At 58.4% G+C, this 27,431-nt stretch overlaps 1 protein-coding gene across 1 annotated transcript; it reads right to left on the bottom strand.

The window, feature by feature from the left end:
• Positions 1-18,803: 18,803 nt before the first annotated feature.
• Positions 18,804-27,431, bottom strand: NT5M (5',3'-nucleotidase, mitochondrial). Its single transcript, XM_075165415.1, has 5 exons — positions 26,964-27,431; positions 23,479-23,579; positions 22,941-23,001; positions 22,422-22,536; positions 18,804-22,221 (listed from the first exon to the last, which is right to left on the bottom strand). Exons 1-5 carry the CDS (start codon positions 27,225-27,227, stop codon positions 22,064-22,066), a joined length of 699 nt encoding a protein of 232 aa, XP_075021516.1. The 5' UTR covers positions 27,228-27,431; the 3' UTR covers positions 18,804-22,063.

Below are 27,431 nucleotides of genomic sequence, written 5' to 3'. Positions count from 1 at the left end.
GGGCAAACGTGGGACTTTCAGTGTGTTGATGAAACACGGCCAAATCCCCAGGGAGTCGTGTCTCCAAAGGGGTTTCTCCCACCCGGACACAACGTTGTCCCTGCGAGACACAGGGGGCTGGAGACACACGTGCAGACGCGTGGACATGCACACATGTAGATGCACACAAGCATACGTGCATGCAGGCATGCACATACATGCAAACACACGCATGTGTGTGTGTGTGTGCATGCAGAGCTACTCCCATGCTGGGACCCCGCGGGCCCATTTCCCTGCCGATGCAGTGGGCTCTGGCTCCAGCCTTCCCCCAGTGAGGGCTGTGGTTTGAACCTCCCCTTTGCACAGGCACTGGTGTCTATGAGCTCTGGAGGATGGGGGATCTCTGAGGTCCCTCTTTTCCTCCCGTTGCTAAGTTTTATAATGTTTTAAACTAGCTAACAGGCTCACAAACCAGGCAATTGCAGGGGGGAGCTGGCAGGTGAGCAGGCAGAAACCTCCTCCCCTTAGAAACCAAGCTAGGAAGGAATTGCCTCTATAGTGCACAGCCACTGCTTGGTGTAATGAGCTGTGTGCGTTCTCAAACACACCACGTTGCTCTTGGTCCGGTGGTGCCCCTCGTTTTGGGTGATGCGGTTGCAGACAGCAAGACTTGTCGCAGCCTCCCCGTGGCGTTGCACCGGGCAGACCCGCTCCACGCTGGCGAGACACGTGGCCCAGGCTGGGACCGCAGCGAACATCACCCTCTCCCCCCGGGCGACGGGGCGGATGAACCAGCCACGCGGCAGAAACCCCTGACTGGGCATTGATTTCTCCTCCACCAACAAGCGCTCTGCAAGACCTGGGAACTCGCCGCCTCCCAGGCAGGGCCACCCACGGCCGAGGCTGCTCTGATGCACGAGGCTCGCTTGGCAGCAGGAGCGAGCGTTTGAGCAAGCCGTGGTGCTTCACTCCCTGCACCCCATCCAGCACCTGGCATGGCTGCTGGTAATTGCTCGGTGCCGCAGGATGTATCGAGTAGCCAGCTGCAGGATCCCTGCTCACAAACACGCGGTTTTGGGGCAGCGTCAGCAGAGGCTGTCCATCCTGTCTGTCCCATCCCGTCCCGTCCCATCCCGTCCCGTCCCATCCCATCCCATCCCATCCCAGAGCTCCCAGTCCAGCCTTGGCCTCCACACCTTGCTTACTTTTTATTTATTCTCCACAAACCAGGAGGCTGCAGCCGACTGTCGAGTGCCAACCGTGTTCTCAGAGCAGCACGCCTTGAGTTAACCCTCCGGGCTCCTCGGGCTTGCAAAAGCTTTCAAACACCATTTTTCCCTCCCCAAATCCCTTCCAGCAGCCAAGGCAAGGTATGGCAAAGGCAGCTTGGCCGCAGTCACAGGCCATAGGCAGCAGAGCATGGACCCCAATGCCCAGCATCGCCGCCTTGCCGCTGGGCCGTGCCATACCCTGCCTTAGCTGCTGGAAGGGGCTTGGGGACATCAATGGGGCATAAAGACTTAAGGCAAAAGGGTTTTCCTGCCTGGTTGTCACCCGTGCCCTAATGCCACACACAAGCCCCTGGAAATGGGTTTGCAAAGGATGCTGCTGAACGTGAGCCGGCAGTGTGCCCAGGTGGCCAAGAAGGCCAACGGCATCCTGGCCTGTATCAGAAATGGTGTGGCCAGCAGGAGCAGGGAGGTGATCGTGCCCCTGTACTCGGCACTGGTGAGGCCGCACCTCGCATGCTGTGTTCAGTTTTGGGCCCCTCACTACAAGAAGGACATGGAGGTGCTGGAGCGTGTCCAGAGAAGGGCAACGAAGCTGGTGAAGGGCCTGGAGCACAAGTCTGATGGGGAGCGGCTGAGGGAACTGGGGCTGTTCAGCCTGGAGAAGAGGAGGCTGAGGGGAGACCTCATCGCGCTCTACAACTACCTGACAGGAGGTTGTAGCGAGGGGGGTGTTGGTCTCTTCTCCCAAGTAACAGCGATAGGACGAGAGGAAATGGCCTCAAGTTGCACCAAGGGAGGTTTAGATTGAACATTAGGAGAAATTTCTTTACTGAAAGAGTGGTCAGGCCTTGGAACAGGCTGTCCAGGGAAGTGGTGGAGTCACCATCTCTGGAGGGATTTAAAAGACGAGTAGATGAGGTGCTCAGGGACATGGTTTAGTGGACATGGTGGTGTTGGGTTGACGTTTGGACTCGATGATCTTAGAGGTCTTTTCCAACCTTAATGATTCTGTGATGCTATGACTCTATGAAAGGGTGATTCCGGGCTTGAGATAAGAGCCCTATGGGCTGGCTGGGAAAGGAGAGAGAGGAAAACATGTCTCAGGGCAAGCGAGGGGAGAGATAAGCAGCGCATCTGGGCTGGGAGCACGAAGCCGTCAGCCTCCCTGGCACCACAGGGCTGTGGGGTGGCCGGATCGGGGCTGTGACAGCCTTGGATGGAGCCGGCCAGGCGGCAAAGCCTGCTTGCTGGCAGGGCTTGGGCAGAGCCGCCTGGGAGCCCTCTGCCAAAAGCCCCTGGCTGCAGGGGGCAGGGAGGAGGCAGCCCTGCCCGGGGCCCTGCTCCGGCTCCCAAGGGCTGTGAGGGGAAGGGGTGATGGGGATGGCTCCCCTCCACCCCGGGCAACCCCCACCCCTCTCCCGGCCCTGCTCGCTGCCAGGTTGCCATTCTGGGGCACAGGATTTGGTATGTGCCAGGGCACGGGCCACGCTGGAGAGTGGAAGATGGTAATTTGGCACCATGAGCTTGTTCTGTCGGTGACCATATGTTACAGCTTTGGGAACTGCAACACGCTGCCTTTCGTATCAGCTCGAGCTTTTTGGGGCTGGGGGAGGTTTTGTACTGAAACAGCCTCTGCCGCTGCCCAAAGGGGGCTTTTGGGGGGCCGGGAGGGAAGGCACCGTCCCCGTGATCCAGCTGAGCCCTCGTGGTGGATTTGTGCACGTTGCCTCCTAATTGCAGTTCTTCATGTTCTCTGAAAACAAAAGGCGTAATTAGCCAGAGGATGGGAAACACGGGGAGCCGGGAGCCACCTCCAGAGCTGGCACCGAGGGGGCGGCGGCTCGAGGGCCGGGCTGCAGCTCCCACTTTTGCAGGAGCCCATCTCCCCCTCACCAAACCAGCCGCTGGCATTTCTCCTGCCACCATCCCCATCCTTCTCCCTTGGCGTGCCGTGTCCGCTCGGGCATCCTGGGAGGAAAACCAGGTGCTGGCAAGAGCTCCTCGCTCCCATCCCACCGCCGCCGCACCCCTGCAAGCACACAAACACGCTTCTCTCTTGCCAGCTCCGTATTTGCAGCCACTGCATATACAGTATAATCCACCCACGGGGTATCCAAACTGTACTTGGCCGGGAAGGACGGAACATCCTTGTGATTCAAAAGGTCAAAGCGAATGTCAATACACTGTCGGCTTGAGTCAGCAAGAATGCCAAAGCTGCCTTGGGGACACAGGGTGCTCGGAGGGAGAGCCGCAGCTGTCGGGTACCGCTGCTCCCTGCACAACAGGCACGGCGTCCCCGAAGTCGCTCTGCTTGCTGCAGGGTCGGGCAGGGCAACTGTCCCTAATAATATCATCATGGTGTGCAACAGCTTTGCCTGCTCAGCCCGGAGGTCCCTGTACCCCCTCTCCACTCCTGGATAAGGAGGGGGGTAAGCAGGTCGTGGTGCCCCTCCACAACATCCTCCCAGCCTCCTCCAGTTTCTGGCTCCAAAGCCCAGCCCTGCCTCCGCCCCAGGGCTCTGCTGCGGGATTTTTTCTCCCAGGCAGCTGCAGAGGCTGGTCGTGTTCGGTGGGCAAAATGCAGCCATTTGCTCTGGGACCTGGATGCCAGCGAGTCCTGCAGAGCCCCGGGCCGGGAGCAGCCACGCAGGGCTCAAGACTGGAGCAGGACCAGCATCCGCCCCGGTCGGACCTCCCCGTCCTCCCCGATGGAAAGAAACTGCTGTCGCTTCGAGCGGGGCTGGAGGAAATTTGGCTTGGGCAGATGGCTGGAATTGATTTCCAAGTGACAGAGGCACTCGTGTGTCCCTTGAGCTCCCGGCCCTGTGCCTAACGATTTTCTCTGCTAATAATCTCCGCTGAGCAGGCAGCAGTGCATGCAGGCACCGAGCACGAGGACGAGGGGGATTGTTCAGAGCCTGACGTGGCCATGGCAGGGCCATGCTGCTGTTACTGCCATATAGACCCTTTGCATTTCCCCCCACACCCGTCCCAGCAGGAGGGCTGCCCACAAAGCCCTCGATGCCAGCAGCACCGGCCCCTCTAACGATGGCCCCATCTAACGAGAACGAGCCTTCTTGGGGCTTGGGGGATTTGGAGGTGGATTAGGAAATCCCTTCACGGTGGCAGGGCAGATCTCAGGAGCCGATGGTGTTTTGCAGCAGGACTTTGGAGGCTTCTGGGCCATGCTGGGCGCAGGGAGTCCTTGGGGTGGTCCCCATGCACGCGGCATTCCCATGTGTGTCCCTTCCCTCCGGCACGCCTGGGCAGTGCAGGGAGCAGGAATGAGAGCATGAACGTGGGTGCAAGATTCTCCAAACACGGGCTTTCGGGGAGGCCCCTGGCTCTCACCAGCCCGGCACGGGTGGCAGGGAGCCCTGCGGCTGGGCAGGAGCAGCGGCACGCGTCGGTCCCCGCATGTGCGGAGGTCGGGGCGGGCAGCGGGAGCTGGCAGTGCTGCCCAGCCTGGCAGGGCTCTCGCGGCCCCGACCTTTCTGGCTTTGAAAACAGGACGGGAACAAGATGCACTTTTGTTTTCAGTTTGGGAGCTGGAACGGGACCTTCGGGCTGTTCCTGGGATGTTACGGCACTCGGGCTGCCACGGCGGGGGGGGACCACGCTCCAACACCCTGAGTGCAGCGGGCGGCCTCGCTGCACCCTTGCACCGTTCCCATTTAGTCCTTCAGCGGCAAAGCCCAAAGCTCTCCCCGTCCTCTCCTGCAGCCAGGCTGGCTGGGGGTGCTCCCCCGGGGCCGCCGGCGGGGATGAGCCTTCAGCTGGAAACCCCGCCGGCTCTCGCCGCGGCTCACGTGCCCGGTGAGCCCCGGGGAGGTCAGGGAGTTTGTGCTGCTGCTCGATGCAAAACATGACTGTTGCCCTCGGCGACGCAGGGCGCTGAACTAGAAAACCAGCGTACGAGGAATGCGGGTGCCCCCACCTTGTCTCACCGCTAAAACCCGGCTTGTGGCCACCAAGCAGCCCCTGGCCAGCGGCCCCGGACTGTGCTGCAGGGACGCAGCTGGGGAGAGGAGGGCAGGGAGCGGCTGTGGCTTGCAGCAAGGCCATGCTTATGCCTATTGCATGGGGAAAAATGAGGTTGAGTCCCACATCCAGCCTCAAGCAGGGTCGGCTGGTCCTTACCTGGGGACCTGGGGACTTTCAAGTCACAGGAGTTAGGGACAATATGACCCTGCACCACCAAAATTAGGAAGATGCCCTTGGGGAGCCTCTCCCTGCACAGGGCTGGCACCAGTTTCCCACTCGGTATGTTGACCACGAGGCAAGCAGGCAGCAGATGATGAGGGTTTTTTTTCCTCTGGTGTAGAAAGGGTTATTTCTAGAAGAAAAGGCAAATCATCATGTCCCCCCGATAGCCAGCGGGGACCTGGCACCTCACTGTCACCCACTGCCTGCCCTGGAGCAGCCCCAAGGACAAAAAGCTCAGCAGCTCTCTGCTTCCCGGCCCCGCTCCTTATCAATCTCCCACACCCACAAATGGAGAAATAACCTGCTGGGTTCCTGTCTCAGAGATTGCGGAGCCGGCCAGTGATGAGAAATGACACGGGCCCTGCCACGTCAGGGCACGCGGCAATCGCTGCTGGCGCGGAGGCTCCTCCAGCATTTCCCGGCAAATCCCTGAGATGTAGCCGATAACTCCCCGGGAGCCGCTCGCACTCGCCCGCCTGCCCCTCTCGTGTGCCAAGAGCCCGCGAGATAAATAATCCTGTTGAGTGACAAATTCATGGCACCCTTTGCAGGCTCAGGCTTTCTGCGGCAGCCGTCACGGCAAGGAAATATGTTTTTTTAAAAGAAAATCGAGATTCCCAGGTAATCTCAGCAGCAGGAACTTGAGGAGTTCACTAGGAAAAATGAAGCCTGTTCTCAGCTGCCTGTGCCACAGAAAGCTGGTGTGAGGCTGTTTGTGGGTCCTGTGGTGTTTGGTCCAAAATCTCCCCAAATCTCCCCAAATCCTTCTGCTGGCAGAGCTCAGCCAGGGCAGGGTGGGGACAGGTCCCCGTGGGCCGGGAGCTGCTACGGGGCTGGGAACAGGAGGGTTTGTAAAGCGTGGGGCTAGGAAAGGGGCTGGGGAAGGAGCGGGGACCCCCCGGGGCAGCTCCGTCTCTGTCCCCTTTGGCCACAGCCCCTCCGCAGCGCAGTAACACCCCGCATCGCCTCGAACCCCCCAACACTGCGTATTCCTGCCCCGCGCCCCCATTGCCCCGATCAGTCCCTTTGCCTTGTGCCGGCACGAGGGTTCACACCAGAGTCAGGGACCATCCGGCTGGAAGCATCTGCCCTGCCGAAGGCTTCGTGCCCTGAGTCCCTGCACAGCTCCGGCTGGATCGGTGCCACCCCAAGGTGCCGTGGTGCCAGCACCCCCCTGCTCCGGCCTTTGTTTGTGCCTGCGGGTAGTATCGTCCCCATGAAAAACATGATCTTTGGTTTTGCTGCCTCAGGGCTGAACCGTTGCCCTCCCCAGGGACGGGTCGCTGAGGGCTGGCGGGGATTTATAGCTTGCCATGATTTATGCTGGAGGTGGAGCGGGATGGAGCCGTCGCAGCCGGCATCCAGGGGACCCAACAGCAGGACTGTCCCGGCGTGACATTACCTGGCCGTGCAGGGCAAAGCCCTGGGGACAGACAAGCGTCTGGGGACAGCGGCGGCATCCACAGGACGGTGGACATGTTCCGAGTCACCCGTCCCCCTCCTGGGAAAAAAACAGATGTAAGATTTTAAAATGCAAATTTTTGCCTCTAGTTCAGGGGTTTGCTCCTCTCCCCCGGTCCAGGAGGGACGCGGTGGGAGCTGGCATTGCTGGGAGGGACACCGGGCGACCCGAAGGCACTGTAAAGCGGGGTGAGCAGGGGTGGACGTGGTGTTGGACATGGGGGAATCAGCTGAGCAATAAAGCAAAGTAGAAGGGCTGTGGAAGTAAGGGTCTGCCGAGTAACCGGGGCCTGGGGACACATCCCAGGCACCTCTTCTCCCTGCACCATCGCCCTCTTCTGCAGAGGCTGCGAGGGGCAGCGGGGAGGGGAGAGGGAAAAAGCAAGCCCCAAGAGCCGACCCCAAACCCCACCACTGCCCCTCGGCCGCCGCTCGCTTCCCGCCCGGCTCCTCCTTATCGGCGCGGGGCTCTGCGGCCAGACCAAACAGCCGCCCCCGCCGCTGCCGCACGCGGGGCAGTGCGGGGAGGGTTGGGACCCAGACGATTAAATAAAAGCATCTTGTCTTCTGCAGGGTGTCGAAATCCAACCCTGGGTGCCCCCAGGCGGCTCGGCTTTCCCTGCCCTCCTCCTCTCCTGGGTGAGAGGTCTGCGGTTGCTCAGCTCTGTTTACTAACCACGGATTTTTCCCCTCCAGCTGTTTCTTTGTTTTCACTGCAAAACGATGCAGAACCACCTTGGCGGAGAGCAGGTGAAAGCCCAGCGCCGATACCTGCACCAGTTCAGACCAGCAAGGAGCTGGGCATCCTGCCACGGGGTGGGATGGGACACAAGGGGACATGGCGAGGTCCCTGCAGCAGGATCGGGTGAAGGGTTGGGGACTGTTGCGAGCTGGGGGACACATGGGGTGCTGGAGCACGCGGGGTCACACCGAAGCCAGCGCTGGCTGGGGGACTGCTGGGGACCACCATCCTCCAGGGCATCTCGGGAGGGTGCTGGGGCCACCGGGACAGGGCTGTCCCTCTTCTGAACCCAGGGTAGAGGTGTCCCCCGCCTCCCATGTCACCAGCATCCCCCCTGGGACAGTCGGGGACAGTGGCTGGCCTTCCAGACAAAGAGCCTTTGGTGATGAAATGCCTCTTGAGCAGCTCCATACCAGCACGGCCGGACACACGACCAGCCCGTGCCGAGGTCACGCTCTTTCTGCTGGGTTTCTACCAGCCAGTGAGTTATTGCAGGAGGAAAGAGATGATTTAGCCTTAATTTAACCCTGCTGCAAAGCGCTGGGTGTCTCCCCCCATGGCCTTAAGCCTGCGCGTGTCCAGGGCGGTGGGACCCTCGCCCCGCTCCCCCCATGCCCCCCCGTGCATCCCTCGCTGCCTTGCTCCTGCGACGTCCCCGCTGCCGACCTGGCGTGTGTGGGTCCGTGGGGAACCCCTGCACATCGCAAACTTCTTCCAACAGACTTCCCACTCGCTGGAGTCTTTTGGGGACCCAGACAGACCCCGAATCAGCCCCATTTTGGGTCCTCCCTGGGTCCCTGCTGCCCAGCCTCCCTGGGCAGAAGGAAGGCAAAGGGCTCCAGTGTGGGTGGGCTGTGCCAGCCCCGTCCCGGTCACCGGTGCTGGGAAACACGCCAGTGAGCCTGCACAATTATACTCGCAGGAGTATTACCCGATCGCTTTTGCTGATAACGGCCTTTTTTGGCTCTTACCAGGGCTCTCCAGGAGAGGTGAATAGGTTCAGCCTAGGGAGAGGGGAGGGAGGCACAAAGAGGAAAAAATGAGTTTGGGGAGAGCCAGGGCCAGGCTGTGCCCAGCCCTTCTGCCTTCCCAATGGGTATCGAGGCGGCATCGCACCCTGGGAGAGCCCATTTACCTGCCACTCACCCCCCGCTAATATTTTCCAACTCCAGTGCTCATTTTCACCCAAATTACACAAAGAGGTAGAAGTCAAAAGGCTATTTCTATGCACGTCAGGAGAATTGCTGATGGAGAGACAGTTCCTGCTGAGAAAAACACTGCAGCGCGAGCCCAGACCTTTACTAAACATCGGAGCAGCCACCGAGCGGCAAAACTTCACGGGAAATCTGGCTTCCTTGGGCTGGCCGCTCGCGGCATTGCTGGGTTTGTTTTGTTCTGGGCTTGAGATACTGGTCGGACAAAAAATGCTTTGTAAAAGGATGATGCAAAAGCCGCAGGGTGCTTCAGCTAGAAAACGTGAATGGTTTGCAGTCGGCCCCAGCGGGGCGCAGGATGTTTGGAGAACATGGGGTTCCTGCAATTAGCCTGCTCATATGACTCAATATATAACCAGCAGTTACACACTAGATTTAATCTTAGGTCAAAAGTCATGGATAATTCAAACCATGCAGAAAATGTTGACTGCATGCTTTCTGGAGCTGTTTTTGTTGCTATTCTTTGTTTGGCCCAAACAACCTCTGCCAAGCGAATGCACCCTGGCCCAGGGCAATAGCGGGTCGGCGTTACCTGTGCCGGCTCCCGTCTTGGCCAGAGCGAGCTCTGCTCCCGCTCCGGGAACCGCCTGCTCTGCCTGCATCCCGCATCCGGCTTTCCGAGTCTCATTTCATCTCATGCATTTGCTACGGGGGAAAAAATAAAGGGTGATTCACGCCCTAAACCTCCCGTCTGAAGCATGGCATCGGTCCTCAGCCCTGTTTGCGCAGGTGACTGCAGTGCAGTTGCCCTCCTCACCCCGAATTAGCAGGGGTGTGGATGCTGCCTGCTGTCTCCCTATAGCAGATTGGGTACCCGGCTCAGCACAGTCTCTATTTCCATCGGTCCCTCTCAGGTGCTGGTCCCGTTTCTTGTCTTGGGCAGTTTCTTTCCCGACTGAGTCATGAAAGCCACTCTGGTATCAAAAAGATGTCATGGGGATGTACAGGGTCATCCTGCCTGGTTAGGTTAATTGAGCAAAGGATTTCAAAGCAGCGTCTCGGAAACATTGATCGGGGTAAAAATCTTGCGCTCTGAAGTTTCGGCGTGGGCTGTGGGGAGCGCTGGCTGCTCCCTGCACCCATGAGCGGATCTCACTGCTTTCTGGAGGCAGCAGCTGTGATTTCTTGTGAGCTGCTTCTCTGATGAAGGCTTCACCGAAGGGAGAAGCCGTCCCGCAGTTTTGCAGAACACTGTCTTGCAGGGATGGTTATTCGTAGGGAACGCGTCGTCCCATCTGCCAGTGCCAGCAGACGTCACTGCCCGGTTGTTGCACGGGGACAAGGGCCTGTCACGGACCACGGCTGAGCTCATCCATCACTGAACCTCCTCTGTGCCTTGGTCTCCTCTCAGGTCATTAGGAAGAATGAGTGATCCCTCCCTTCTCTTGCAAAACCCTTTGCCATGCGGCGACAGAGACAAGGATGCAAATAGGTCCTACGAGCACAAGAAAGCTTTCCCCCCTGGGAACACGAAGGAGGCAGGGAAGCAGCATCATGTCCATTTTGCCATCAGGAGAGGCAGCGAGACATGAGGATGCTAAACCCCATCTCCGGGCAGACCGTCCTGGTCCCCGGCTGCTCCCACCCTCACCATGGAGCCGGTGGTGCTGGCACAGCTGGAGGGTTTTGCCGGCAAACGAGGGATCTGAGCCTGGGAGGGCTGATTCCTCTTCCCAGCCCCAGTACATCTGCACAGGGAAGAGGAAAAGCCATTTGGGACAAGGAAGAGAAAGCACTGGAACCGGCATAAATAGCTTAGTAATAATACTGATGATAGCACTTAGCACATAGGCAGCAGTTTGCAGAGCAGAGCGCTTTACAAACATTAATTAGTGCTGGTAGACAGTTCAGCGATATGGTTCCCATTATGCCAACTACGAAGAGCAGAGAACCCACCATCTGCTTAAATCCTTTTTAATTTAATCCTGGAGCATTCGTAGGAAAATCCTGAGCCCATTTCAGCATCGGATGAAACCGCCCGAGACCCCTTCGGACACCGAGCATCTCGGGAGAGGGATGTTTTGAAGGGTGTTGGTGGCTGCGGGTTGTGCCCTGGGTGCGGAGCTGGAAAACGCGGAGCGGCTGTTTTCCATGTCAATAAATAGACGTGGCGTAGCCAGAGCGCTGGTGGTTTCCCTAAAGGCACGTTGTGTTGTTGGAGCCTTTGGGGTCTGCCAGCTGGGGGTGGAGGGGTTGTTTGGGCTCCTCTCGCCCTTTGCTGGTCTCTGCTTGACCTGCGGCGGTTTTGACGACCTCTCAGGACACCCAGGTCATTAGCAAAAATTAAAGCAGCTGCTGAGAGCAATTGGGGTGAGTCGGTTGAAGCTGTACCTGGGGCTCAGCCCTGCGGGGTGGCCGTCCCGGCCCTGGGGACACGCGTGGCTGATGCTGTGGGCACCGGACACGGCAGCCGAGGATGCCTGGTACTGGGATAAACTAAAACTGCTTAATTTAGGGTATCCAGTGCTTTTTTTCTTTAAAGATACCTGCTGTGTATTACACAGCATGCAACATCCCTGCAACACACGCCGCAGCGGGGTTTTGCTAAGGACGGGGGTCAGGGCTGGGGTCTCAGCCAGGGGGCTGGAAACAAATTTAACGCCAGCACGAGCCGGACGTAGAAGCAGCACCCCAAAAAGTCTTGGGGGAAATGCAGATATCACAGGGGGTCGGGCGGCTGCAGGCAGCAGCCAGCCGGCGCTGGCACGGCTCGGTTGGAAGCAAAGCTGCTGTCGCACCTTGAGTCGGCAGCACAAAGGGTGTGCAGGGCGTGCAGCCATGCACGGTGTTTTTCTGCAGCTTTCACTCTCTCCTCGGGTAATTTGCAGGCAGGAAAAGAGGTAGATGAAAACACGGGGGATGGGAAAGGCCAAGCCTCCCACAAGGAGATCCCCTTCACTGCAGCAGCAGAAAAACATGTTTGTCTACTCTTAAGCTAATATTGAAACCTGCAGCCCTTTCCCAAACACTGCATTTAAATTTCCCACTGCATATGAACTCATCAACCCTACAGATGGAAAAGCCGGCTCAGCTAAGGCACTGGCTAGTTTTCTCAGGCTGATTTATTAGGATTAGTGGCTTTTTTATTAGGTTTAAAAGTCTGTAATGATGGAATTTTTCCTCCTCTCTGGGCAGATGGGTCCTAACACAGAGCATGGAGAAAAGGGTCAAGTAGGGCTTACAATGAATTTTATTTCTCCTCCAGACAAAACTGCTCCCGAATCACTTTGTCCCTGACTTGAGCACACCACGTATCTCGCTTAAATCCCTTGCTGAGCTGAGCCGGACTGGCACCTACATTGCAATTATGCAGATACTTAAGTGCTTGGCTAAATCAGGGCCTGCCACCCGCTCACCATCTCCAGGGTCTTTCCAAATTATCTCCCAGCCCGGCCACATTTTCGGTCCAGGATGGTACAAACGGTCCAGACAAGGCTGATTTCAGCAAGATCCTCTAAGCTCAGGTTCAAGCTCATCCCGCGCCGCCCGGGCTCTCGCTCGGTTTTGTCTTGCGGATGGTTTCCCCAGGCAGCTCCCGCGTCCCGTCTGCACACCAGGTTGCCTTGTTAAGTGTCTGATTTTAATTTCTCTCAATCAGGAGCTGGGCCCAAGCAATTACATAATAACGAGCTATTCATCCAGAGGGAGAGCACGGATCTAGGTTAATTGATCTGACAATTGAGCCCAATCCTTTCCGGTTTTGCCCAGTTTTCCTTATTTTTCTCTCCTTCTGCACAATAACTGCAAAGCTCTCAGCCTCGTTAATTAAGAAGGTAGCTTCACCCTGAGGGCTGTGTTGTTCTTCCCTCCCTCCTTCAAAAGCAAGAATAGAAAAAGCAGCAAGAATTAGCTAGTTTGGGATGAAGCAACCACCTCCGAGCAGGACGGAGCCGGTTGGGTCTGACGGGGGTCAGACGGCGTCGAGCTGCTGGTGTTCTCCTGGGCTTTGGGGAAACAATGCTGCACGGCGAAGGCAGGTGCTGTACCAGAAACGCTCCTCCCGGCACGTTGAACATGTTCGATAGACACATTGCAAAGCTGGGCGGTGCAGAAAACAGCGGAGTCCCTAGGGCTGGCCGGGTGCTGGGTCATCGTCAGGGCTGGAAAGCTGCAAATTTTGGGGGAGAGATGCAAAAGGCTTTATGGCTTCTCGGGAACACGCAGCCCTAAAGGTTTGGGCACTTCTGAAACCCTTTTAACCAGCGAGCGCTGCTGCAAGAGCCCTGCGCATGGGGGTCTGATGGGAGGGGGATGCTGGAGTCCGGCATTGAGCCCCGAGGCCATGCCTGGTGGAGCAGAAATGAAGCTTTGCCCTTTTTCATGGACTCTTTGTGGTCTCTATTTATGAACACCCAAAGGCAGGGACCCCGTCACAGAGCTGAGCCCTGACCCGTGCCAACCGGGGTGGGACACTCGCCTCCCTATTTTCCTGTCACCCATAAGTGCGGGCAGTCCCAACCCCACTATATGTGAAGGAGCTATAACACATTTTGTGCCTCCCTTTTCATAATCTGAAAAGTCATGGGGAAACCCAGAGGTTGATTTTGGGCCAAGGAAGTACCGGACCTGCAAGGTTTATAGTCAGACGTGTTTCCTCACAGGCTGGTATGTTTTGCAGAGAATAAACTGGCATCTGCAGAGAGGAGCCCCATTGCAAGGGCAAAGCAGTCCCAGCACGGCAGCACTTGCATCCTGAGCTGCAGCGAGGGCTGCGGCTGCCACCTGCACCGGTGCCCGTCCCCAGGGGCCAGCCCGGCAGCACTTTCCCCACGATAAAAAAGGATGTGTACAAGATGCATGAGCCATGAGACCGCGCTGCTGGGCTGGAAAGGGAAAAACTGTTAGAAAATGAGAATCCAAGGCACGAGTTTGCTTTTCCAGAGGCTGTGGGGAGCCAGGGGGATGTCTGGGACCAGGAGCAAAGGCAATGCCTGCAAGAGGAGGGGGTGGTAACGCCTGAAAAGCTTCGGGGACCTGCTCCCTGTGATGCTCCCTCAGGGCTGATGGAGACATTAGCTGGCGTGGCTGTAACTGGGAGGGGAAGCAAGCAGGGCCTTCCGGCAGGAGGGGGCACGGCTCGTCCCCAGCAGCCCCCGCCGGGTTGGGGTGATGGGCCAGGTGGTTCCCAGCCGCTGCCCAGCCAAAAGCCTCATGCAGGCGGGCACGGTGTCGTAAAGGGTAAACACGGGTGCCAGCGATCCCGGCCCCTGCTGCCTGCTCCTGGCGGTGTGTTCAGCAGCGAAACGGCGGTGATGGCACTGAGCCTCGCTGGGGTGGCACCAGCACTGTGTGCAAGTGGCTTTGCAGCACCAAGAGCAGCAGGTCCCTGCCTTTCCCATCCCTTCGCCTGGGAAGGATTCACCCAACGCAGCACGAGCTGCCCCCGTCCTGGTGCATCCTCCGGCACACGCAGTGGGACCCCCCTCACCTCCCCATTACTAAACAGAGGCCAATTCCCGGCATCCACAGCTGCCCCCGCTGCATCTTCCAGCACTTTTGGGAGTTTCGCCGAGTCTGCCGGCATTCTGGAGCCATTCCCCGTGGGCCGCTGGATGATTCACCGCCATCGCCGGCGGACGTGCAAGCGTTGAAGGCAGCGCGGGTGCTGCCCAGCTGGGGCTCCCACTGGGCTGGCAGGATGGAAACGTGCCACGAGCACCAAGCAGGTCACAGGGGACCTGTGGGGCTTGGGGACAGCCAGCTATGTTTCCATAGACCCTCAAGTGCTCTCACCAGGTATCTCACCAACCTCGCCTTTCAGTTGCTGCTGTTAATCTCCCTTTTCTGGATCTCAGCAGCTCCAGTCCCGGCGACCTGGGATGCTGAACGCAGACTCTGGGACACGGGGGATTGGGCTGGGCTTGACCCAGACACAGCCAAGGCAACTTTCCCCCAGAGTCTGGAAAGTTAAAGTTTAAAATAGTATATATTCAGGGTGAGTCTGTTCTGGGAGAGGAGCAGCACCAGGTCCCCAAGGCACCCTCTCTGTCCCAGGAGCATTGCTGGCACCCGCCAGCCGAGAAGGAGCAGACGGGCGAGGGTGCCAGCAATGGGGACGGGCTCAGACCCATTGAGGGTGGCCGTGGGAGTGGGGTGTGCAAGCTCAGCTCCACAGGTGTCTGCCCACGGGGTGGCCTGAGACCAGTGTCCTCCTCTATGATGGGTATTTATGGGGCTGGACGGGATCCCTGGAGCCCTTGTGTCCATGTCCCGGCGGCTGCAGGACACCAGGGCTGTAGGAGATCACGGTCAGACCCTGGCTGCACCCCTGCTCCAGGACCGTGAGCTGGGAACCTCCAGGAGGGATCTGCTGGCGGGAGGTTGCTGGCAGGTTTGGTGGTTGGTGGGAATAGCAGGCGAGGTGGCCTCGTGCTTGGGGTTGCTGGCCACGGCGGTGTGTGTGGGCACAGCGTCAGCACCCAGTGTTTGGCAGCCGTGAGCCCCAGCCCCGCATCGCCCATGGGCTCAGCCCTGGCGCGGCAGGGAGAGGGTGGCAGGCTCATGTCTAAACACAACGTGTTCCACAAGCGTGTTTGTTAACACAGTCACAAATAAACATTTTGCAGAATCTTTGCCAGGAGGACGGGCTTAACGTGTGTGACACGAGAAAGCTGATGCAGCCCATCACCGTGGGCTCTGATCTGGCCTCCTCAGCACTGCTGGGGCAAGGGAAGCTTTACTCCTCTCTGGGGAGCGCATTACTTAAGTCCTTGTGTACAAATAGAGAAACAAAGCCCTTTAATCCTACCAGGAGGGAAACGATATCGTGGTGCTGGGGGAGAAGGGGAGGGCGAGAGGAAACCACCAGAAACCCCCGCGGTTCCGCCTGCCCTCGCCACCCACAGCTCTGCCCCCCCTCTGCCCCCCACAATGGGCTCCGGCTTCGGGGTGAGCGGGAGGAAAAAGCAAAGTAATGGCCCGGGTCCTTGGGGGATTTTGGGCTTGCAGGGACAGGATGAACAGTCTCAGCCCTGGGAGAGCCCTGGGGTCCCGGGGGGGAGGCATGGAGGAGGAGGGGGATGCCCTGAGTTGCCGGCGGCCTACAGCCTGCATTTTTTCCAGGGATGTTTTCTACATGGACCCTATAGATCCCCAGTTCCTCTTCTGACCCACAAGTTTTTCATGGTTTTGCCCATCTCATTCTCTGCCCCATCCTGCTGGGGGGGACTGAGCGAGCGGCTGGGTGGGGGCTCAGCTGCTGGCTGGGGCCATCCCAGCGCATTTCCCCAGCGCCTGCAGCTGCAACTGCATTCTCGGTACCCCACGGTGCTCCGGTTGGGCCTGGGTAAGCTGTGCCCAGCGGGAGGGATGCGGAGGGCATTGGGAGGCCGGGCTGGGATAACCAGGAGGGCTGAGGGCTGGGAAGGACTGGAGGAGCGGCCGGAGGAGCTGGATCCTGCTCTGCGGCCAGGCTGGCAGCTTCACGCTCCCACACACGATCGTACAGTCCCCTCTAGTGGATATTTCTCCTGCATCGACACGGCTGTCCTGCCCACGGTGCACGGGGAGCGCTGGGCTCCGGACCCAAGCAGTGACCCGGGGGTACCATCCTGCTCCTCTCCCGAAATCGGGCAGGGCGGCCCTGCAGAAGCAAAGCTCCGGCCGGCTGAGCCATCGCTGCCTCCGCTCCTTCCCCTCCTGCGTATTTGGGTGACTCACCCTCCCGCTGCCCCTGCCCTGGCTCGGTCCCACATCACCCGCCGCCCTTGCGTAAGGGCTGACCCTGGCCGGCCCCTGCAGCCCTCACTCTCCCCCTTCGCTGGGCTTTGCATTGGCTTGGAGTTATTTGGGCATCGGCCAACATGAGAAAGAGCTTACGAACACCCGCGTGGCGACAGCTTCCGAGGGATCCAGGAGCGAGCATCGCTTGCTCCCACCCTGCCAGGTCCTGCAAACTTGGTCCAGCTTGGGCCGGGATGAAGCAGGCTGCTCTCGGGGTGAATTCCCTGAGGCTGAGGGGTTCCATGCAGTGGCTGCGCCAGCTGCCAGGAGGGCACCCAAACTTCCCGGAACTTTTCCGGTGAGTTTGGGCAATGCCCAAATTCAGCCCTGAGCCAAGGGCAGTGCTTACACGTTAGAGATGGCATCTTTGCTTTTGGCGTCCTCTCCTCCGCAGTCGGCGGTGCTGCTCTGGCCGCGGCCACCTTCGCCCAGCAGCCCCTGGCCATGGGAAGGGTGCGAAGGCTCCCACTGGCACCGGCCCGGAGCGCTCCCCTGTGCTCAGGGCCAGGGTCGGGTCTCCACCACCTCCTTCACCCTCCTCTCTGCCTCTGCCTGCCTTGGAAACTGTGCTTGTCACCTGGAAGATATGCGATATCTGCAACCTGAAGCTTTTCAAGGAAAAAAAAGGCACGCAGGAGAGCGTGGAGGAGCGGACGCAGACGCAGACCCGCAGGTCAGCTGCGTGCCAGCGGTTCGTGATGCTCTGCCAGCCCTCGCCAGGCCGGTGGGGATGCGGTCCCTCCACCTTGCTCCATCCTTTGCTGGCAAACACATGCCACATCCCTGGTGCCACCGCCATGGCAGCTTGGGACAGGGCTGGTGTCAAAGCCTCTGACTCTGTCCCTGTGCCGGGAAAAGGACAGCCACTGCTCCGGGGAGCTGGGACCTCCACCGCGGGGTGAGGGTGGTGGGGAAAGAAAGGCAGCTGGGGCCCAACGCTTGCCACCAGGCTTTGCAGGCCGCCCAAAAAAGCAGCTGCAAGGGCAGAGAGGTGCTTGTTGCCCAAACCCGCCCTGGGGCAGCTTTAAGGGCCCCACAGCAGTGTCTGGGGGGATGCACACCCAGTCCAGGCTGTGCTGCTCGAGCTGGCAGCTGAATCGCCCCGTCCCCATGCTGGCTATGAGCCCCTGGGTGTCCCAGCTCCAGCAGGGCTGCACCTCCAGCCCATCGATGCGATCTACCTGCACCCGTGTCGTGTCCTGGAGTCACACCAGTGCGAGGACCATGTGTCCCAGCCCCGGTGCAAATGCCCCGTCCTCCCCGCTGTCTCACGGTGCGCTGGGGCAGGTCACAGCCTCCTGCGGGACACTCCTGACCCCGGCTCAGGCCCAGAAACGCGCATCTCGGGCACAAGCTATGGCACAGACCACGTTTTTGCTTGCTGTAGCATCTAGGCAGGGGTTGAGATGTGGCATGATTGGACTCGCCAGTGAACAGGCTAATTTAACCTCCGAGGGCTTGCAACCATCTAATGCAGCACTCTGAGCTGGAAGAGAAAAATCAAGCTGTTTTTAAAGCTGCATGTGGTAGTGAGTTAGTGCTGCACTGAATACCAGGGGAAAAAACCCAAGTCCCATGCTTTGCCCCAGCATCAGTGCTCGTTCCCTCCTGTGCTGATCCTGGCTACTGTGCTCAGGGCAAGGAGAGCCTGGGGTGGGCCACTGCCTGGCTGGAGCATCCCTCCCCGGAGCCCGATCCAGAAATGGGGATTGTCCCAGCCCTGTCGGGATGGTCCTGCAGTCCTCCCTCCCCACCTTCGATCCTGCATGTCTGGCAGGGCTACGGCATTGCTTACAGCATGCAAGTGCCGCTCAAGCGCAGGGGTCACCCGTGGCACGGCCCCACGGCAGGCAGGGGAAGCCTGTGGACCCTTGCAGCCTGTGTGCGTGGATGTGGACCAGCCCACAGCGATGGACAAGGTACAAAATCCCGGGGAGAGCCAGCCCACGACAGCTCCGGCCCCTTTTATTGCTTCTGCTCTGCAGCCCCCAACGGGAGACACACTTTATGGCTTTATTAATTATAAAAGATCTTTAGGAAGCTGATCCTTTAGGAAGCTACCTAAATCCACCCCTATTTCTGCCACAGGGACTCTGTCTAGTGGGGTAATGGCACTGCTGGAGGCTGGTTTCAGGCTTTTTGGATACGGGGACTTGCCCAAGCCCACAGGTGAACCCCCCCCGTCCCCATGCAGAGGGCAGAGCCATGGGTGGGAAACTGCAAAACCCAAACTCCATTTCTACAAAGCTGGATGCCAATAAAACCCAGTGTTTATTGCAGTGCTCCTCATTGGCCTCAGTTTTATAGATGTGCATTTAAAAATAAAAGCTCTGTGCATCTTAGCTGGCCACAGACAGGCTTGAATGTTGAAAAGGTCGATCCGTCGGGCGATGGAGAGCCACCTCCCGGCCCCGAGCTTGGCAAGAGCAAACAGGACAGCGACCTGCTCGGGATTTCTGTGCGTCGAGTCGGAGCCTCATGCATGAGAAACTCCAGCTCTGCTTTCAAGTATATTTGGCGTGAACCGACATGGTCTCTACCGTACCACACGTCCCACCAAGGGGGAAAGACCCGCTGGCCCCCAACGAGCCACATCCCTTGGGTCCGCCCCAACCTCGAGGGAGGATGGCTGCTTTGGGCAGCTGCCATAACGACATGCCGGCTCCAGTTTTGGCTCGAGGATGGGCAGCGAGAAAGCTCTGGAGAGCTTGGGCAACTCATGTTTAAATGGTGCCACTGGGAAAAACACAGCTCAGACCCCTGTCACAAATGAGTGGTTTAGAGGCCGCCCCGGCTACACGAAGGGGCAAGCAGCCAGCGGGGCCAAGGGGCCATGATGCTCAGCCGCTGTCCCAGCTCCCCAACTGCAAACGCCCTGGCCAAGGCGGCTCAGGTGGCTGCACATTGCAAACACCCCTCCCAAATACACCCCCCAAACCAAACCCACCACCCGGAGAAGCACACAGTGGTTTAAACAGGAAAAAAAAAAAGAAAAAAAAAGATCCTTGTGGTATGTAACTCCCACCGCCATGGGCCAAACTGCGCTGTCTTTACGCAATCACCCCATCCCAAGAGATGGGGCAGCTTTCCGAAAGCCCTGAGACAATGTGGGCTTCATCCCTGGCCCCGCAGCAGCCAGGGAAGGCACAGACTCGGAAGCACCGACTTCACGAGCCCCTCCAGGTCCCAGACGTGGCAGGGGGGCGGCTGCCGCTGCTGAAATAGGTTATTTGTTAGCTATGTAGCTTTGATCTCACATAGTTTTTTGCGGGGCCCATGGGAGGAGAGGCAAGCCAAAGGCATGAGCAAGCAGCGCGGGGTGGCTAACCCTGGCCAAGACCTGGCTACCGCCCCCGCCTATGGGGCTATATGTCCCAGCGGGGAATTTTACTCCTGCAGCCAGCAAGTCCTCGGGCCAGGAGAGCAGGAGCGTGCGGTGGGATCCCGGACGGTGTGGGGGCAGGCGGGAGCGGGGGCCGCATGGCCTCTGCGGTGTCAGCAGTGACGCATGCGCACGCTGGCCATGACGCACCCGGCGCGTCCCCGGGGCTTTGCCTGGGGCAGCCCAGCACCGGCTCCCACCGTAGGCAGGGAGGGGACGCCCGGCTCTCCCCAGCAGCTGGGACGGCTCTTCTCCGAGGCCGGGCGGAGAAGCTGCAGCGGCTGCTTTTGGGTGCTGCGGCCAGTGCCAGCCAGGTCGCTGCAGTTCAAGGGCTGGTGCAGGAACGAGCTGGGCAGGGGAGGAAGACGCTGTGGGCACATCTATGCAAAAAGCATCCCTCTTGGAGCCGTCCCTTGGTCCAAATGCTCCCTTTTCGGTGCCTAGCTGCAGCTTCCACAGCGCTGCCCACTCACAGAGCTCAGCAGCCCTGGCACGGACATCCGGCGGTGGCGGCTGGCACAGCCAGCCGTGTATGCCACAGCCCCTTCGCGCTGGCCAGGCGGCCAAACACCTCGCTGCAGGGATCCTGGCACGAGGTGAGCAGGGCTGGCAGCATGCTCTGTCCCCAGACGTCCAGAGCCGGGACAGCAGCGGAGCCGCAGGCAGCTGCAGACAAACTAACCCTGTGATACAGCCTCGCGGGCACCTCTGTTGGGCTCCCCAGCCTTTAACAGCAACATCCCCTCAACTTCTTCCCTTGTGGTATGCGAGGACTGAAAATAGCATCCGCGGATGCAGCCATGACAATCCTCTACCAACGCAACCCTCAACCTGCCCTTCGGACACCCGTGGTCCCACTTCCCAGCGATGCCGTAGCTCCTCCACCAGCACCCCTTCTCCACCCAGCAGCGTCTTCCTGGGCGGCTCCACACCAAAAACTTCAGGATGTCCTGCAGCATCAACCGTCCCAGTGCCTGACCCTGGTGGGATGCAGCACCCAGGACCTTCTGCGTGGAAGCAGGGAGCCCAGTGGATGCACACCCAGAGCTTTCCTGGCAGGCTGATGTCGGACACTACCAGGAGGAGGAAGATGGGGTGCTTTGATCATGCAGCCTGCATGTGCAGACCTCCCTGGCTTTGAAATCCAAGGAGCTACCGTCCGATCACCGGCTGGCAGCGTGAGCCACGAGCTCCTGCAGGAGCTGCACCAGGACGGGCTGATGCTGGCACTGCCGCTGCCTGCTCGCTGCCTGCTCGCTGCCTGCTCGCTGCCCCAGCGATGCCCAGGGTGAGCAGCCCATGAGCAATGAGCAGGTGCGAGAAGAGCCCCTCTCTTCATCCCGAACCAGCTCTAAAGCTCCAGCTCTTAAGCTGTGGCAGGTCCTCAGGGACGAGGGCGAGCAGGGACCCCTCCTGCCAGCTTGAGGACGGCTACGTCTCAGGTGTGATGGTGCCTCAGGGCTCCCTCCCAATGGCCAGATCCACGGGAGGAGTGGTACTGTCCCCATACCCCACTGCAGGGACTCTTCCTGCAGGGAAGCATGTAGCCATCCTGTTTTATCAGCTGCAGGGAACAGCACAGCTGAGCCGGTGCAGGGAGCCTGGGCAGCGTCTGCCGGCTCCCCCTGCCCTTCCAGCCACCCCTCTCCCTGGAGCCGGGTGCCAGCCAGGAGGGAAACGTCCCCTGAGGCAGCCCCTTGGTACGAAGCCCTGCGAGGATGCAACGAACCACCCGCGTGATCCCCGACTGCCACACAGAGAGGAGGATGGAGAGTGACCAGAGCACCGGACAAGGGCAGTGACACGCTGAGGGTGACCTCGTCTGTCAGAAACCCCGGGCTGGCCTCGTGGGGGGCACAGACGCAGCACAGAGACCCCCAGAGCTGGCAGGACATGTCCCCCAGCCGGGCTGCCAGGCCCACAGGGTCAATCCTGCTGCTGGTCCCTTGTGGCACAGCCAGGCTGGGGTCTGCTCCCTGGAGCCAGGTGGCCGTGGCACTTCAGGTCCCCCTCCTCTTCCTCTCCGCAGCAGGGATAGCGTCCATCTGTCTGTCCATCTGGTTTCACCCTTCAGCAGGACTCCACAGGGACACAAGGGTGGCCGCAGCCCTGGGTGGCTGCAGGTTTAGGTGGCCCGGCCGGGCGGCAGGCGTTTGCTGTCCAGAATGGCCTTCCAGTCGTCAGTCCAGGACTGCAGCCTGCGGCTGGGGGGCTTCAGCTCCAGGTGCTTGTTGTGGCAGGCTGTGAAGAGCACGTGCTCCCAGCTGGGGTTCAGCTCAGCCCCTGCAAAGCAAGGTCGGCCCTCTGGACAACTCCTCCACGACACGCAGAGGTTGACCTTACTCCAACATGAGGAGCCTCTGGACACAAACCCCTAACGAGAGCCTAATCAGCCAGGCAGGGACCAGCACCCATCACCCCGCAGTGCCGTCTGCCCCTTGGTGCTGCCTCTGGTCACTCCTGCCACCCTGCACCTCCCTTACCTGTTATATCAGGTCTGTCATCTATAAGCAGGTCAGCAGAAACCACCGTCTTATCTCGCGTCAAAACGATCTGCTCGAGAAACTCGGGGCCGAAGTGCTTCTCCACCCAGGCGTACTGGAAGGCGAGGGGCGAGCGGTGAGCACGGGCACGGGAAGGCTGATGGACAGGGCAAGAGCGGCAGCAGAGCCCGGCACGAGCCCTGGCCTCCACACGGGGAGGACATCTCATTTAATAAGTTCATTAGTGGGAAGAATTTGGATGCTGCTAGAGCACAAGTTCTTTTAAAGCCAAGCAGCTTTTGACATCGTGATGAAATATTAAGACCAAGCGCCTCAGTGCATGCAAATGGCAGAGCTCGGCCGACAGCGGAGCTGCCGCCCTGCGAAGATGCTCAGGAACAGAACTGGTGGAGCAGGGAAATATCGCTGCCGTTTTACAGCTGGAGGCATGCAAGGGTCAGCTGGCTTTTGCCAGGCAGTGCGGTATGGGAGGGGGAGCTGGGATTCGGACCTGCTCACCTTCTCGTAAGGGCAGTAGCGGTAGTTCTTGATTGGGCTTGTGCAGATGAACACGTCCGTGCTGCCACAAGGACAGAAACGGGGACAGAGTGTCACTCCATGGCCAAACACGCCGATCAGACCCTGCTCCCCCTTGAAATGCCTCTGCAAGACCCCACTCAGTGCCTAGGCAGGCAGGCACCCAAAGCAGACGCCCCACCACACACAGATCAAACCAGGGTAATTTGAGATGTTAATCCCCCATCTCGCAGGATCCCACCCCCAGGACGTGTACCCACACCCGTGACACAGGCATGTTCCCCTTTTTGCCACCCTTGCTGGGAACAGAGAGCTGAAGGGAAGGGGCTGCACGTGGCTGATTTTCTTGGTGACTGCTCCAGAAGCCAAAGCCCTCTCTTTCCTCCCATGCCCGGCGGGCTGGTAGGCATTTTTAACACTGATGACACATTCAGTGCTTCTGCCAAGAGGAGGATGAGCCTGCAAAGCCACTGCTGCTCTCCCATCCATTCCCCAATACCATGGGCAAGTTCCTACTCACTCTGCCAAATTTGCCATTTGCTTCACAGCTTCCACAGCCCCGGGGAGCGGGTCCAGCTCGAAGAAGAAGTTCTTGGATTCCCAGATGCTGATGGCTTTCTCCTGTGAGGGGAAAGAGAGCAGTCACTGCACAGGGCTTCTTGCTACTCTTCTCCTTGCATGTGCACCTTCCCCACCCTTTGCTAGGACAGAGCATGGTGACAATGAGAAAGTGAGCCCTGGCTCCTGTCCCCTCCTGCTAACCTGCCTTGCATCTGTGGGTGCCTCTGTTCCCCACCTGCTAACCTGCACCCATCCCATACAATTTAGATCGCAGATGCTCTGGAGCAGGCTTGGTTTTGCCTTTGCAGCCCCAGATACAGAGGGAGCAGCACGTTCCTTCAAGGCAAAACACAAGAGATTGTCCAGAACCGAACCAAACCCCGGGTCCGTGTCCGGAGGGGCACTTCCACGTGGATCCAGCTGACGTGGCCTGGTAGCCCTGCTGTAACGTGATGCTGTTCAGCCACAGATGCTGTCTGGCCTATTTGTCTGAATCAGATCACTTAAAATAGCAGCCAGGCTGCTCTCATAGGAGAAAGTATATTATAGAATGAACTACACGTCAGGGTGAATGCAGATGCTCTTTCTCAGGGACGCCTGGGCAAGGTCTACCAGGCAAATAGAGTATCTCCAGGCAAGGGTTTGAAACACTTAACATCCAGGTCAGCAGCCAGAGCGCTCTGGTATGGCACACGGGGAGAGCAGAGCAGAGAAAGACCACAGGGACGAGGGCAGAGTCCAGGGGCTCCCTGCGATGGGTCCAGCACAGCCCTAAAGAACAGCATCCCCCGCGCTCCCTCAAATAGGTAACGGCCTGTCAGCTGCCAAGCAAAGCAATTATTTTGCACAGACACCGGGCCCTCGGGGAGGACAGCCTGGGAGTGCTGCAACGCGGCTGCGGGCAGAGGAAGCAGCCGTGTCCCGGCGTTGCAATGTAGCTGAGCAGCTGCAGATGCGGCAGGGAGAAGTTTTGAAGGGAGCCCTACCTTGAAGGATTGATCTTGATTTTGAGCAGCACTGTTTCTGTATTTGAGGCAGGGGAATAGGGACAAAAGGAACTTTAAACCCATCCTGGCCTTCTTGTATTGCAAGGGTATGGAGGAGCCGGCAGAGCATCGGGGTAGGAGAGAGCAGCCTCTGTGCTGGTTCTTACAGCTCATAGCAACAAATAGGCTGGTTGGACACAAGAGCTAGACTTGCAGCTCCCTCTTGCCTGATGAGTGGGAATCTAGTCTGTCCCATCATGTTTTGCCTTTACTACAGCTGTACTGGGGGAAGAAAGCAGGCAACCACGAGCAACTGGGGCTTTGCTGGGAACTCCAGGCTCAGGGCAGCAACGCCCCAGAGCAAACACAGGGCTCACTCGGGGAGTCATATTATGCTTCATCCTGCTGCTGCCAAGACGCTGGCTGCACACCTTGCCTGCTCTCAGGAAGATGAATGCATGAACCGGTTATGTAGTTGGGCACAGGGCATTTAACATGACATGCCAGAATCAAACCCTGTATTTCTCAAAAAATCCCAGGTAACACGAGAAGACCAGACACCCAACTTAAAAGGAGAGACTACTCAGATCAACTGTTGCACTCTTCCCTTTTGCCTGAGAAAACATCGGTGGTTCAGAAGAGGGAAGAAAAGCCTTCTTCATACATGTCCAAGATGAAACATGCTGATTTGGTGCAAGACAGCCAGCAGAAATGCCTCCTGGCACCAAGACAAGAACAGCTACCCTAACAGTTTGCCACGGGGCCAGGCAAATCTTCAAACTCCAGTTGCTCTGCTTTAGACCGGTGAGCCGTGATGTTTTATTTTTAAGATACTGACTGTAGTTGCACAAGAGACATCTGAGAAATGCGGTCTGATGCAGCAAAGCACTTCAAACTGCGCTGAAGTGTCTTCTTACAGCAAGGACTTCCGTAGCTATTCTGCTTCCACTTATGTCAAAAAGCATTTTGCAATCAAGCTTGATGATCTTGAAGAAAAGACCCGCTTGGCTCCCAGAGCCAAAATAACTCCCTGCGGCACCGCAGCCAGCACGCTGCCCAGCAGATGGAAAAATCCCCCAGGCTGGGAATCCCACCACATGCCAAGCAGGACAGAGCCTCGATTTCCTTCTTCTTATTTCTCCCCACGAGCAATTTCCCTGCCCGTCCAGGGCTCGCCATCCTTCCAGGTCTGTGTGCTCGGCATATTGCTGAGCTGTTGTTCTCCCTTTCAGAGCTGGGACCTTCAGCTTGTTGGACTCTTTGGCTCCTATTTTCTGGTCTACTGCAGCAGGTCGATGGTGCTTTCTGACGAGGGGGGACTGGAACGACCCATGTGCCTGTGGCCACAGAGCGGCTCCTACTCTCTTTATCCCTGGTCTGAAACCACGGGTGAAATCAGGGCTGCCCTGAAGTCGGTCTGTGGAAGTTTTGCTACTTGTTCAGCCCAAGGCTTTGGTGGATTTACATGATCACAGCAGACACAAGATGAGCTCACTTCATTTAACACATCCAAAGTAGTTAAGGTCAAGAAAAAAAAAACAGAGTTATCATGCATTACCCCTGCCAAACTTTTAGCATCTGCTTTACTGCATGAATGATGTCCTCCATTTCTCTTTCACCAGTCGCAGCTAGAGAGGACGCATTATTCCTTCAGCTCATCAAGCTGTTTAGGACTTTGCCAGTAGGAAAGTCCTGGACCTTATTCACGCTCCCTTCCTTGTAGCCACCATACCACTAACGACAAGAGTATTTTTATTTGCTGTAACACCTTTCCACTCGTGCAACTGCAATCTGCAGATGAGACGACAGACATCCCATCGAGATGGGAAACTTGTAGAGGCAGAAACCGACTTTCTGCAGCACTCAGCCCTTCGTTGAATGATTAAGTGCAACATAAAGAGAGCTTCTGCTTTTAGGCTTTAATTATTAAAATGAATACAATAATTTTCAGGCATGGGAGGGCTTGGGGTTGTGCTAATTTTAAGGAAGCCCTCACAAGAAGCATCAATTGCACGGTTTGCTCTCAACTTCTCTGCTGCGTCCCACCCCTCACATTGCTGTTGAGGAAGTAAATAATCCATCTAGGGACAGTATCAATCCAAGCAGCTTGGCCAAATCAGAGCTAGAAAAACCCAGCTATGCAATTTGGGATATTTTAGAACAATCAGATGTTCAAAGATCTTTTTTCCTTGCCTTTATCTCCATCCATGCATGCAGGGAAAAGAGACAGATGTGCATGAAAAACGCTGGATTTCTGGGAAAAGAGGCACCGCTGGAAGCCCTCCTGCGTGCAGACCTATACCTGTGTTTTGTTGGGAGCTCCAACCAGCACCCGCAGCCCTCCCCAGCGCTGCACCCATGAACCGGAGGCCAGTGGGTCCCGCGGGGCCGGAGCTCCAACTGCACGGCGCAGAGCAAACAAGAGCCACGCGCAGAGCCGGGGGATGCACAGACTCACACTCAGCTCAGGTCCCAGGCGCCCGTATTGCTCCGACACCCAGAAGCCCCTCCGGTCCTCCAGGGCAATGTAGGGCTTGTCGGGGTACCTGGCCCTGAACTTCTTGAGGAAGCCTCCCTCGAAGTCGGCCAGCACCCCGTCCATGTCCACCAGCACCCGCAGAGCCCTGCGGGACCCCGCTGCGGGGCCGGGCCCCCTGCCCAGCCCTGCGAAGGGGCCGCAGCGCCGAGGCCGCAGGTGCAAGAAGCTGCTCAGCAAAATCATGGTGGAGGGGGGCTCAGGGCAGGGGATGGGGGGGATCTCCGGGCGAGGTGGGGGGGCTTTATTTCAAGCACGCACCCTGCAAGCAGGCGGCCCTGGCAAGCACGTTCCCTGGCAGCAGAAGGAAAGAGCGGGGGGGATGCAAGGGGGATGCAACGGGAAGCAGAGGGGCTGCAGGGGAGTGCGGGGGGGGATGCAAAGGCCCGT

The sequence above is a fragment of the Calonectris borealis genome, chromosome 16 (genome assembly GCF_964195595.1).
Source record: "Calonectris borealis chromosome 16, bCalBor7.hap1.2, whole genome shotgun sequence".
NCBI classification, from domain to species: Eukaryota; Metazoa; Chordata; class Aves; order Procellariiformes; family Procellariidae; genus Calonectris; species Calonectris borealis.
Note: the sequence above shows the minus strand (reverse complement) of the source record. Positions and strands in the feature narration are given on the sequence as shown.

What these genes read in the sequence shown, in the direction of transcription:
- NT5M (XM_075165415.1), bottom strand. Translation starts at nt 27,227, where the DNA reads ATGATTTTGCTGAGCAGCTTCTTGCACCTGCGGCCTCGGCGCTGCGGC. An exon ending in GCCTGGGACCTGAGCTGAGT is followed by an intron (nt 23,580 to 26,963) that starts GTGAGTCTGTGC and finishes TTCCCCTCACAG; the next exon opens with GAGAAAGCCATCAGCATCTG. An exon ending in CAAATGGCAAATTTGGCAGA is followed by an intron (nt 23,002 to 23,478) that starts GTGAGTAGGAAC and finishes TCCTTGTGGCAG; the next exon opens with CACGGACGTGTTCATCTGCA.